Genomic DNA, 14,391 nt, shown 5'->3' with positions numbered 1-14,391 from the left:
TTGATTTAGATTTAGCTGCTCCATGTCAAACTTTCTCACTCGTTTGTGAAACTAACCTCTCCATACCTGCTTCAAAGTAGCCAGAGCAACTTTTCTCTATTTACGAATATGACGAGACACGCACGGGCGAGCGACGCATGTACGCAATTTCCCACGAAAACCATCCCAACAGGTCTAAAATATAAACACTTATAATAGGCTTACCATAGTGAATCAGGGTAAGACACAAACAGGTTGTGGAAGATGGATTGATGATGTATTGTCTCATTCAAATCGTATTAATTCTGAACAAAAATTACATAGTGTAAACTTTAACATCTACTTTTACTATGCAAAAGCTATTTAAACAGTCAACATTTTCCAAAAAGATATAAATATCAGTAATAAACTGTAAAGTCCTCAAAATTCAAAACTACAATTTTTTTTTATACATAAATAAATCCCTCAAAGGAATAAAATATTGTGAGATATAATGATTCTGAAAAATTAGGTTGACTAGTGGTCTTCACAATGAGTAAACTTGAAAATGTCAGTTAAGTGGTTGAAAGCAGGGTTATTATAATTAACTAAAATTAAACTTTAAATAAAATAAACATTGACTGATATGAAATTAAATAAAAATATTTTAGCTACTAATTAAACAAAAAATTATATATACACATAAAAAAACTAAAACTAATAAACAAAAGATTCAGAAACTAAAATTGAAATGAAAACTATGATATAAAAAAAATAAAACCTAAAAATACAAAAAAAATACAAATAAAAACTATCAGTATATCATAGATACTAAAGTTACACTGGTTGCAAGTGAAATTAATTAATTAATTCAGATATGCAATTAAAATATTATTAAATCACAAATGAACCTCAAAAGTTCAGGCTAAATAAAGACAATCACTGTATAAACTTTATTTGCCGCAATTTACCCTTCACAAAGTATGAATTTACCCTTTTATTAAAAAGTATACAAAATATAAAGTCGCTTCAGAAGAGAGCTTAAAATGAACAGGGCACAAGAACACTAATCATAAACGAAGAAATTATTCAATAACTAAACAACATTAACTACATTATACAGAACTACAAACCTTACTGATTCTAAATTACAACAATATACAAGTCTCCATGCTTTTAACACATGATGTAAAAGCAAGGGCTTATTGATATTCCTCCCAGCTGCAATGCTCAACTGGAGATGTGCAATACACGCTCAATAGTGCTTAGCCTTAATAGCCTTAATAAGGTTTGATCATGCAATATTTCTCTTGTTGCCAGACAGAACTGCTTCGTTAGTGTGGCCAATTGGATCAAAGCCTTGTATACGGGATTCAAGGAAAGTGTTTCTAAGACGGTTAATAAATGTGCAAAGACGGCGTCTAAAATACATCATGTAATACATCTATCCTAATTTATCTTTAGGATTTGTAAAGCAATTCCCCAGACAAGCCACTCCCTAACAAACCCCCACTAACCAGGAATAGCGGATCTTTCCCTCCCTTGAGAAGATTTTTAACCCTTCGAGGAGGGACACCATGGCAGTTGTTCTAACCTCTAATTGGAGATTAACCCCTCAGCATCCCTCCCTGTAAGATGACAGCGGAGAGACATGGTCCTCTGAAACCAGCACAACCTCTGACCCCCAACAACAAGCCAATTAACAGGCTTAATGAGCAGCAAAACTACAAATTATTATTTCAATTTAAAATAACAGTTTCCCATTTTAATATATTTTAAACGTAATTAACTCCTGTGATGAAAAGCTGAATTTTTATCATCATTACTCCAGTCTTCAGTGTCACATGATCCTTCAGAAATCATTAGAATATGCTGATTTGATGATTCTCATTTAGGCATGTGCCGGTATCAAATTTTCATGCTGCGATTAATTGATTGAGCTTTTATCACAGTATTACGGTATTTATTTATCACGGTATTATCACAATATTTTAATTGCTCAAGAGAAACGGATGGATTGGGGGGGATGTAAAAAAAAAAAAAACTTGCATCACAATAGGTGTAATTGTGATTGTCAAAACATTTGGTAACAAAACAGAATTTTACACAATTTTCATGATTTCAATTATTGACTTTTCGGATAAATATTAGGTAGGCTACAGTAGATAGCCTACATGTAAATTTTTCTCAAGAAAAAATATATCTCACATAATGCTGCAAACATACAGAGAGCCCTATCAGCTGGTATTATTAAAGGTTAAAAATTAACAAATTAATATAGAAGAGTGTCATTATTTGGGGAGCTGCTGGTATTGGTGAGCTACTTCACTGTGAAAAGCCATTATAGGCATATTTTTCATACTGCTTTTCACTAAATGAACACAAGAAAGAATTACTTTTTACATTTATATGCACCCATATAGCAATAAATGGCAATATTCTATTTAACAAAAATATTTTGATATATGAAATGCCACATTGGGATTTCAATGGACATTTTTGAGTGATGACACAGATGAATCACTGAATCAGTTCATTGAAATGGCCAGTTTGAACTGATTTGTTGAAATTATTTTCACTCACTGTTTGTGTTACTGAAATTTAAATAAGATATACTATAAAACATGTCTTAACACTCTCATATTTGCATATTGTGAGACAGGGAAAGGCCGTAAAACTAGTCAAATTCTAGTAGACCTAATGGTCAAATAAAACACATATACCATAAAATCAACTCAATCATTTCTATCACCAGCGGAATCACTGTACTGTGAGCATTCAATAAATCCCCAGCCCTAATCGGAAAGCAGTAGAGAGCGAATCTCAGCATCCAGCCAAGGCCTCTAATAAGGGCATTTAGCCCGTGACAGATGATGCATATTCCGCCTGGAATATCTTCCAGTTAGTGTGATTACAACAGTCCTGCAGGGCTGCACATCCTCCCTCAGGTCACACGCTTTCCATGCTCTTGGCTACCAGTCGTTCTGGTCTCAATGAATTTGTGTCCATGAGAGCCCAAAGGCGTTCTGTAATGAATGTAAGTGTGGAGTAAAGTACAGGTCCACTGTACCATGATATACACCTTCATTTAACATTTAGCTAAAGTAATTACTGCTTCAGTTTCTAAGGCTGAGCATGTTGCCTAGTAACACTGACATCTGGATAATGGATAGAAATGAAAGCTTTACTATGAGTGGATTTTTTTTTTTTTTTTTTATTGTGTTCCTAAAAAAAAAAAAAAATCTGTCACTCAAGGAACAATGTGGTGCTCTTACATGTGTAAAGGACTGTGGTTTTCATCATTTCAGCTAGAGAACTGTTATACAGCCTCTATATGTTTTGTGAAAATCCTTTATAGTCCTAAACGCCAAATGGAGGCCAATCACTTGCATTATAAAAAGATGAACAGTTATGCACAATAGTTTTTGAAAAATCTCTGTAGAGTATAGGTAGTTTGTCTAATTTGTTTACATAACTCATTTTATGTCTCCATCAAATTTTTGTAAATCTCAAAATGAACATTAACTTTTCATAATGTATATTACCATGCTGTGAATTCATTTTAAAACTGTTGATTCAGATTTTTTGTGTTTTATTTTTATTTATACCATGTTGAATGGTTGAATCAGATTGGTTAATGAACGTTATAATGTGTGCAATTATGTTCATGGAAACGCACGGCTAAAGTAGTTCCAGGCTGGTCTTGACCGCATTACATGTCCATATCACACTTCGCATAAATGATTTCAGTTATTTCAAAGGTCTTTACAGCCTACAACAGCAAAAGAACCAAAACCCACAACGACAACGTTTTTATCCTATTGTTTACTATATTTATTTGCTTGGTCAATGTTTTTGCCTCAAAATTACACTTTCTTTATGTATGGAAATCACATACTCTCTTTCTCCTGCTCTCTCTCCACTCAAACGCACACACACGAGCACAGAAACGTGTTGTCAGCGCTGATATGATGATTTTATCAGTACAATAGTTTAGCTACTTAAAAGCTACATGACATTTCTCACTAGCGAGGTAATAACGGCGCTGTTCTTGAAGCAGATAAACTTAAAGTCTTGCTATTAGTAGAGACGCTGCTGCCAAACACTGACAGACGCACAGACTCACAGGTAATTCACACACACCTAACCTCTCTCCCTCTCTCTCTCTAATAACTGCATTATTAACTGCATTAGTCTGCTATCAATGGCTCAAGTCTCCATTACTAGCTCTAAAATGACGTAAGAAATTAGTCCTACACACAAGAGTGTTTTAAGGACAAAAACCTGACAAATGTCTTAAAAAATATCATCTGAACAATGTTTTGAGGTGTGGTAACCACAGTATAAGCAGAATAATTTACTCTGGTCCGTTGAATTATTAGAAAATGATTCTCACTTTTGCGTCGCAGCCGCATTCTGCCTCGGGTGTGCGCTATTTTCTAATAATTGAACTGCCCGTCGTAAATTATTCTTTACTTAATCTATTAAACAGAATAGAATTTATCCATTTAATGATTCTCAGCCTTTATCATCATAATTATTAGGATCATATTTGATGTCAATGTCAGCACGAACATTCGTCAAAATTTGTCAAGAGAAATAAGGGAGTTTGAAACAAACAGGGTGAGAATTTTCACTTTTGGGTGAAAGATTCCTTTAAAGGGGTGGTTGATTATGATTTCACTTTTCTAACTTTAGTTAGTGTGTAATGTTGCTGTTTGAGCATAAACAACTTCTGCAAAGTTACAATGCTCAAAGTTCAAAGCAAAGGGAGATATTTGCTTTTAAAGAAATCGCTTTTTAAGGACTACAACAAACGGCTGGTCGGGACAACACGACATTCCTCCCGGGTTAGTGACATCACCAACCCTAAAATGTACATAAACCTCGCCCCCGGAACACGATTTATAGATTATCAAGACAGAATATGCTAATCAATGACTACACATAAGCTACATAAATTCATCAACTAACCATTCAGAAACGTCCTGTTGCATTATACATGTTGTCACTTCTTCTTGAGTCTCTCCATTATTGTATGAATCCGGTTTGAACATAAAAGGCTAAACGTTTTTGACATTTTCAGTGCATGTCGGTGTGAGTGCAAGTTGTTGAAGCTCCGCCCTCTGTGCCGGGAGCAGCAGCTCATTTGCATTTAAAGGAACAGACACAAAACGGTGCGTTTTTGCTCACCATCAAAAATTGACAATTTTAACATGCTATATAAAAATATCTGTGGGGTATTTTGATCTAAAACTTCACATACACACTCTGGGAACATCAAATACTTATTTTACATCTTGTGAAAAGGGCATTATACCTCCCCTTTAACTCAGTCCAAGACTTCTGGGGGCCCTACACAACTTGCGTACTTTGCGTAAAGGACCGGCACTGCTTTAAGTTGCATGGGACAGAAACAAATGGTTAAATGCTTTGCTCATGAACACAGGAGTGATTGAAAATGATCCCCTAAACTTGTTGGTAACTTCTTTGGTTACCAAGTAGATTAATAATACAGAACTGCAATACAGCAGAATCACAAAACTAAACGTTGAGATGCAGACTTTACCTTAGCGGGATCAGCCTCGGCGATGGCAGCAGCTGTGTCCAACGCTAACCTGCAGAGATCCCCGTGACTGCTGACGATAACATGGGAGACCAGAAGACAAACGGTATCTGGGACGTGTTCACAGACAGGGAGAGAAGACTGCAGGGAGTAAAGCCATTCCACAGAAGACATGGCGTCTAGGGAAATTCGCTTCAGGACGCTGGTGGACACTTGAAGCTCGCTGTACCAAGTGCTGAGAGGCAAACTCAGCTGTGTGGAGTCCTGTAGAGGCAAGTGCAAAGTCCAGTATCACACAATACTTCGAAAACTCTCTTCTAAATGGGTGCATAATAATTTGTGCTACCTCTTTCAGATCGGAGGGATCTCTTTGGACCATTTGCAACAGAGAATTGGCCAGTTTAAGGTTCTTCAAGTGCGTTTGCGTGTCTGTCAGGGCTTCCATGAGGCTGGAGCAGGACAGCACCTGTAACAAGGGCATTACCAGCAAAGATGCACCAAAGGGAGGCGGCACCTCAGGTGGGACAATCTTCACAGCTAGCAAAGAGACAAAAGAAGTTATAGTTAAAACTAATGAATACAATAACTCATTTTGAGAAAGATTTTTACATTTTGTGAATGAATGCGAATGGTGCTTGCCTGTGCAAAACTTGCCGCCATCAATCTAGGGTGATGTAGATGGCTGCAAGAGGTTGCTATGGTGTTCTAAGTGGTTGCTATGGTGTTCTAAGAATGTTCAGGCATTGCTCGGGTCTTGCTTACAGGCCCAAGTCAAAAGAGCCCATTCCCAAATCTCTATAATGTTCTGGAAGATAGATATTAGCGTTACAGGGGCCGAGAGCCGTGGGAATGGAGCGAGTGAGCGAGCCTGAGGTGCAAGTGTTAATGAGCGGAGGAGCTCCGGAGGTATAAAAGGAGGAGTGTCAACAGTGCAAGACGAGAGAGGACCAGGCCTGGACTTTATAGTGTGTTTTATTTTATGTTTGTGAGGCAGTAATCCACGAAAGGGTGCCGCTTTACTTTTTTGTTGTTTGTTAATTTTTGGATTAAAGTTTCATGTTAAACGTTCGCCGGTTCACGCCTCCTTCCTCCGTGAGCCTTTAACATTGCTACAATTAGATGTCTCTTTCAATAAAATTTTCGGTGGGATTTTTTGACATGTCGAGAAATCGCAAAACCAATGCACTTCAAAAGGATGAGGACTCGCGCTCAAACTGATACGGTAAAATCAACGCTATCGTTCCAGTTTGTATCACTGTGTGTAGAAGTGCTCAGGAAGCCACTGGAGCTCAAATTTCAGACACATTCTGTAAGCGGTAGACGTATCACAACAGACTGGGCCATCTGACCAATCAGAGCAGATTAGGCTCTTGGAAGGGAGGGGTTTAGAGAGACTGAATCTTCGAACAAACGGTTTCAGACACTGTGAGAGAAGAGGTGATGCTTCAATGTGTATTATGAAGAAAATGAATGTGTTTTTTGACCTTGGATGCATGTAAACCTATTGTAGGACACATCCCAAAAAAAGGAACCTTTAATATATCATATTAGGGGCATTTTAAATCCCTAACCCCAAGTATGAGCCTTAAAAACCGCCACTAATAAATCACTCCCACTTTTTGATGGAATTTATTCTAAAATAAAAGCTTTTTAGTGAGCCTAAAGCTTCTTATTGGTTTGTTTGTATATGGTGGAATCAACATGACAACTCAGTAAGACAAAGCAACAAAACAACCCTTTCAATCTGTGCAAAACTGCCTGTTACTAGCATGTTCTGTGTAAATGAAGCTAGCCATGTCAATATGATGCGTTCAGATATCGAGAAGGTCTTTACCGAGCTCTAGGAGGGCAGTTTGCTGAGAGGTGGAGGCGCTTAGCAGTAGCAGGGAGATTCCCATGATCACTTGCTCAGGCGGGAGTTCCTACAGTTAGATAGGGCACAATCAGACAAACGGTTTGACACAGATGGAGTCTCTGAGGGAAAGCTGAATGCAAATCGCTTCAAGCTAGAAAACGCTGTGCAAACAAAACCATTATAAAGATGAGAGGAGAAGATTTGTTGAGATCATACTGAGAGAGCAACTGTAGCAACAACAAAAATAATAATAAGTTGCCTTTTTCTCTTTTAAAATAATGCATTTTTGAATCTGCATCTGTAAATGAATGCAATTAGACAGCAGTGATTTTAAGAGAGATTATCGTTTCTCATACTTGCATAGTAGTAGTCCAGTTTGTACAACACTACACCACCAATATAAAATAAGTCCGAAAATATAATGTGTGTATTCACCAGTGCATGTGCAGGTATTATCTGGTGGAGTGTGTGAAGGAGAGACATCAGCTCTCCCCTCAGATGAACACTGAGCTGACAGGCACACAGGAGCTGAAGAGCCAGCTGGGTCAGTTCCTTCCTCCAGAAGCCTGGATCAGTGAGCAGAGCCGCCGTCAGAGATTCAGCGAACGAGCTGAACTCCACCACTGCTGTTACACTGTCCACCTGATGGGGCACAGGATTAAGACACTGGTTGCATGTCGGGAATAATGTGTAAACTAAGTGTGAAAATGTTTAAAGGGCTAGTTCACCCATTATTAATTATATTAAGTATTAAAATAATATGAACTCACCCAATGTTCAATACAACGTACACTACTGTTCAAAAGTTTGGAGATTTTTTATCACCAAGGCTGCATTTTTAAATCAAAATTATAGTAAAAACATTAATATTGTGAAATATTATTAGTTTTAAAAAATGTTTTCTATTTCAATATATTTAAAATGTCATTTATTCCTGTGATGGTAGCCATTATTCCAGTCTTCAGTGTCACATGATCCTTTAGAAATAATTATAATATTATTTATTATTATTATTATTATTATTATTACAGCTGAAGATGATGCTTAATATTTTTGTGGAGATTTTTTTTCAGGATTCTTTGATGAATAAAAAGTTTAACATTATAACAATATAATGTCTTTACTCTCACTTTTGATCCGTTTAATGCATCCTTGCTGAATAAAAGTATTCATTTCTCTCAAAAACCAAAAAATTTAAGTTTTGAACAGTAGGCACCCTTAAAGGTGCAGTATGTGATTTCTGAGAAACACTGTTGAATTTTGCAACCAACACCCAAACAAACACATTGCTCCGCCCCCAAAATGACGAACACGCTATGCAACGACAAACAGCTGGCGCATCAGACAGCTTGTGCAAGTATGGATGAATCAGCTGTGATTCAACAACAACAAAAGTATACAACAGCAAAAAAACAATGTTACTCGTGTATTAGTAGAAACAACGCAACCTATGCATTCGTTTTCAGGCCTTGCCGCTCTAACATCTCTCCAGCGCTGGAAAGCTTTTCTAATATTTGCTCATGTCCTAAAGCTCTTGCCTGATCGTAACCCTTCTTCTTCCAATTATATCCATCTGACCTTTTCCTCTTTTGTAATGTCTCTCAGCCATCTTTCTTTCTACAGTATTTCTTTAAATCTCCCTCTTGCTCACTCTCTCTCCTCCCCCATCATGAGTGGACACGCCCCCTACTGCTGATTGGCTACAGTACACTACATCCTTATGCATCACTTTCTGCCAGGACTTTTACGGCTTTTCCCAAATCACGGAAGTGACCTCGACGTCCGGGTTAGCGGTAGCATAAGCCATCAAGCAAGTGTTATTTAAATAAACTCCTGATGCACTTACAAACTTTCCAATGCCTCATTTTATGAGTACAGAACCTATTTGTACTACTGTAGAAGTTTGGTACCATTCTGGGCATTATTAGTGGGGTAATTTACGAGATACATCATAGGATCCATTAGCGCCTGCACTAAGCCATTCGGCTGATATCTCTAAATAAGCTCTAACTTTAATAATGTTCGACCAAGGGAAAAAAAGCTTCTGGTGGGGTGTTTGGCTCGAGGTCATGGTGCAAAGGACCCTAAGTTGATTTTACTCCGAACCATCCCTTTAATACATCTTTAAGGCTTTTTGTTAAGTCATAAATTAGAGCTAGGCACCATGTGAAATTCACAACGATGGGTAATGTAAACCTTCTGTCGAAACATTTCATGGGTCTAAGCCACATAGTGCCGTGGAGCTACTTCAGCTCAGCACATCAGAAATCATCCTCCAGCTTACCAGCATGTACGGAAGCAGGTCAAAGAGGCTGCGAATCAGCTCACGGACCACCCTAGTGCCGGACGCCCCCTTCTCCTGCAGGCTGTCAGGCTCAGGAGCCCCTCGTGGCTGGAGCAGGACCCTGAGGAGGCTGTGTCTGAGCAGAGCGTTTTCTGCCAACCTCTGGGGCTCACAGTACAGGTAGCGAAGGAAAGGTACCAGCATTTCCACATATACTGGCTCATCTCTGAAGAAAAACACACCATATGTACACTTGTAAGGGTTAACAAGTCTCTTCAGAAAATCTGGACTAAACCACTCAATTCATATGGATTGGTTTTACAATCTCTTTATGAACTTTTTGAAGCGTCAAAGTGGTAGTTGTGTAGCTGTCAATGGAGGGACAGAAAGCTCTCAGATTTAATCAAAGACATCTTCATTTGTGTTACGAAGACGAACGAAAGACGTACGGGTTTGGAACGACATGAAGGTGAGTAATTAATGACAGATTTTCATTTTTGGGTGAACTATCCCTTTAAAAGGGGTCACAACATGGATTTTTATTATTATTTTAATGTGCTCCTTACGGTTCACTTATAATGTTATTAAAGTTTTTTGCATAAAAAAAGACAAAAATATATACACAACACAACAATATATCATTCTGACCCTCTGTCTGAAATGATCCGCTTTCAAAGTGTAATGAAACACCTCAGAGTTGAAAAAGACTTGAACAGATTTGAATACGACGTTCAGTGAAGGTCAACCGTTAAGCAACTTAAAGCCAGTGGGCGGGGCTTATGGTGCAATGATTTATAACTATTCATCGATGTCTTGCTCAGGAGGCAGTCATATGCAAATATATTTGCCCATGTGACTTCACAGACCCCGCAAAAGGTACAAAGACCTCTAAATGTTAAAATGTTATTTCTCCTGTCATGACCTTTTTAAGATGTTATAAAAATTTCTATCAAATCCCCCAGATCTCTCATTGTTAACGGATTTCATACTTGTCTGTAGCCAGCTGAAGGAAGTCATCAATTTCCTGGAGCAGAGCGGGCCAGCAGTCGGGACGGTTTTCCAGCACTGTGATGTAGGGATGAGGGAAGCTCCTAAGATCAAACACATATTTAAATATATATTTAGCATATAGTATTTAAACATCAGTATTTTAATAAGGCACTACATACAAAATATCTTCAAATCATCCTCTATCTTTAACGCATCGGACACCTTTTGCAGTAGTTGCTTGGATGTCTATGCAACATCCAACATCCTGGTGATTAATGTCCCTTAATGCTAACACACAAATAAAGGCCCTTATATTAACAAACACACATGCTCTTTTATCCTAAGATTAATGAACTCATCCAATTTCCTGATCATGTTGTTTGTGTGTGCCTTTGGCACTGGGTCAGACAGGAACATATTTTATTAAGTTACCTTGAAGATCCTCCACATAATAAACAGTCTCTCAGCACTTGAATTAATGGTCTGGGTCACCTCCAGACAGATGTTAGGGCTGCACCAAAGCTCTCCACTCCCTCCACAGACAGCCTACAGTTCAAACATTTGCTCATCTATCTCTTGTTGTTCCCCGGCCAACTGGTGCGGCCATCACATTATCAGGGTTCATCCATCAGGGGTGGTTTTCAGCAAACAGCCACAACATTAACTGCCAGACAAAGGCTGGCTGACACATTGACCTCCATCGCACTCATTTGAAATTAAAGTATAGAGCGAGACTTCTTAACCAGAAGAGACGTTTTAAAACTTTAGCAGACCAGGAGAATTTAGAGGTTTGAGCCTACAGAAGTTGGACTGAATATACAGCACGCATAGTGAATGAAATGCATTTTATTTTATTTGGGTAGTAATTTGCACTCTGAATGGAAAGAGCTGGATAAAAAAAAAGAAAATACAAAGAAAATAATAGATAACATCTTCCTATTATGCTATTTATTTTATTTTATAAAACAACATACATTTGACCAGTTAGTATATTTTGATTTAAGAACAAATGGCTTTTATTTTTAAGTCATTTTTAAGTCTGAATTAGCAGATTACATTAGGTTTTAGTAAAAAAAAAGAAATGACTACTTTTATTCAGCAAGGCAAGACTTCAATAAATTCATAATAAATAATGTGAGAGTAAAGAAATGTATAATGTTTCAAAATATTTCTATTTTAAATAAATGCTTTTATTAATCAAAAGTTTAAAGAATCCTGAAAAAACAGTTACTCAGCACAACTGTTTTCAACATTGATAACACTTTGAAATGTTTATTGTGCAGCAAATCAGCATATTATAATAATTTCTGAAGGATCATGTGGCACTGAAGACTGGAGTAATGATGATGAAAAATGTATTTTATTTATTTATTTATTTTTTACTTATGATCAAATAAACACAGCCTCAATGAGCCTAAGAGAAGTTTATATTCCAAAACAGCATAGTTTTGTTCAGTATGCAGAAACACAGACAAATTAAAAAGATATAGAGTTTGACTTTTTAATCTATGTCTTTTTTTTTTTCTGTGGAAAGAGTTGATTTTTTCATCTATAATCCCAACTCAACCCCACCCTAACCCTGTCTGCTTCTGTTGGATATCTACAGTAAGTGGCTTTGTGACCCCAGAGCAGATTGCAGAGGATCCATCGAGCAGACGGACACAATGAGCACCAGTGGGCATCTTTCATTAATCCTCGAGCCCTCCCTCTGTGCCAACCCGTGCTAAAGGCCAAGCACCAATCCCAGGCCAGCACAGAGCCATCGACCCATTCATCTTCTCACCAGGGAGGAACTCGACAGAGGAGGAGAGAAATTACATAGTCATTTGATTCATTATAAAGTAACTTATCATAAGGGGTCATGTAAGTCCAGGCTTAATTCACTTAAATAACCAAACAAACCAAAAATTTAGCATGATTCAGCATTTTGAATCGGTGTCGGGGCATCGGTGAGAGAGACTGAAAGCTGTTCAGTTTAGCAAATGAGTACGTGCATGAGATTAAAAGCGAAAGTGATGAAATCGAGAGAAAAAAAAAGTCAAGACGAAACAGACAGAAGGCTGTTTTAATTTTACATCATCTCTCCAGAGCATTAGGTAGGAACACGTGACACTGAAGATCTTACCCAAAATTTTGAACGGTAGATCAACCCAAGAGGTCTTCATATTTATTTAAAGAAGTAGCGTAACATAAAAGGTGCAGGGAGCGATTTCTGAGAAACACAGATGAAAGTGGATCTGACCGAGCAGCACAACACACTTGTAGCCAATCAGCAGTAGGGGGCGTGTCCACTCATGAAGGGGGAGGAGAGAGAGTGAGCCAATCAGCAGTAGGGGGCGTGTCCACTCATGAGGGGGGCGTGTCCACTCATGAGGGGGGAGGAGAGAGAGAGAGAGTGAGCAAGAGGGAGATTTGAAGAAAGACTGTAGAAAGAAAGATGGCTGAGAGACATTACAAAAGAGAAAAGCTCAGAGGAATATCACTGGGAAAAGAAGGGTTATGATCAGGCAAGAGCTTTAGGACCTGCGTTAATATTAGAAAAGCTTTCCAGCGCTGGAGAGACCTGAGCAGGAAGGGCTACATGAGTAACATTGCGTTTACTTTGTTTCACAGAATCAAGATATGCTGTTGTTGTAATGTTAGCTATAGTAACAGTTCAGTTTGAGTGTCATTGTTTGTCTTGCGACTAAAAACGAACTCTTGCTTGTATTTACTCTTATGTACTGTATGTTAATTTTTTGTTCTTCCTTGTCGTTCATTCATCATCTTCACTTTTTTTTCACGAAGCATTATTTTGCCTTGCTTTAGATAATAAAGAGACATCTACCCGTGCATTGCGTGTTGGGGGCGGAGCAATTAAGGGAGGGGTGTGTTTGTTTGGTCTGATTTCAAATATCAACAGTGTTTCTCAGAAATTGCTTACTCACCTTTAAATTCTGTTGCCCATTCTCATTAAATACTTTTGTATGTTTAAAATCTTCTGGGCAAGAGAGTGTTTAAAAAAAACAAGAGTGTTTAGAGCAAGTGGCAGCAGCTGTTGCTCTTGGAAAGGGCACTCACCTAATTGAATATGGACAGGTGAAGCTTGCTCCGCTATCCCGCTGACTTGCCTGGATCTGCAGCAGCCTCCCGACCACTTTGATCAGCCCTTGAACATTCCTGCCCAGGCAAGAAACAAAACAGTTAGCATCAGCAGATACTATCCAAGAAAAACCATGGACCCATAATCCATCAGTGAAGCACATATCATTTGACATTATATGATCCAAACAGTAGTATGCAACATTGTTTTAGCTTGAGGGCAATTCCCTATATTGCAAAAAAATCTTAGATCCTGGCAATCTGAACAAATAACAAAAATCAAATACTTTTTGATACTACTTCCAGTTTTCTTATCAGACTGGAAACAGCAGGTCAAGTCAAGAGCATTACTTTGTGGCATACAATGTGTTCTGGTTGTATGTTGCACGTTTTAACCAATGTAAGAGGTCATTTGGGTCTTTAATTCATACTTTGCACAGTATACATACTATGGTAGGATGCTATTCCGAATGTAGCCAATGACATATTGGGATGCAAGATACAAAGCTCCCATTCCTTAACGAGAATACAGGGGGAGTGTTTCTCATACATTATAAATCACCTCTGCGTGACAACATGTGCCGTGTTTCCTTTCATCCCTCCTTCTCGACTCTCTCAAGTCTGACTGTACGTTTCTCAGTTCCTATGGGTTTGATT

The 14,391-nt window shown here is 38.1% G+C and overlaps 1 protein-coding gene across 1 annotated transcript in view; it reads right to left on the bottom strand.

Annotated features, from left to right (window-relative positions):
• Positions 1-14,391, bottom strand: part of focad (focadhesin) — a 66,150-nt gene that overhangs the window by 34,074 nt on the left and 17,685 nt on the right. Inside the window, exons 5-11 of the mRNA XM_082155534.1 lie at positions 13,714-13,812; positions 10,653-10,754; positions 9,664-9,889; positions 7,815-8,021; positions 7,359-7,446; positions 5,871-6,061; positions 5,528-5,788 (exon numbers count right to left, since the gene is read on the bottom strand). Of these exons, the coding sequence (XP_082011660.1) occupies positions 5,528-5,788; positions 5,871-6,061; positions 7,359-7,446; positions 7,815-8,021; positions 9,664-9,889; positions 10,653-10,754; positions 13,714-13,812 (1,174 nt within the window). The remainder of the gene's footprint in view (positions 1-5,527; positions 5,789-5,870; positions 6,062-7,358; positions 7,447-7,814; positions 8,022-9,663; positions 9,890-10,652; positions 10,755-13,713; positions 13,813-14,391) is intronic.

The sequence above is a fragment of the Leuciscus leuciscus genome, assembly GCF_965113295.1.
Source record: "Leuciscus leuciscus genome assembly, chromosome: 2".
NCBI classification, from domain to species: Eukaryota; Metazoa; Chordata; class Actinopteri; order Cypriniformes; family Leuciscidae; genus Leuciscus; species Leuciscus leuciscus.
This window is presented reverse-complemented; position numbering and strand designations above follow the sequence as displayed.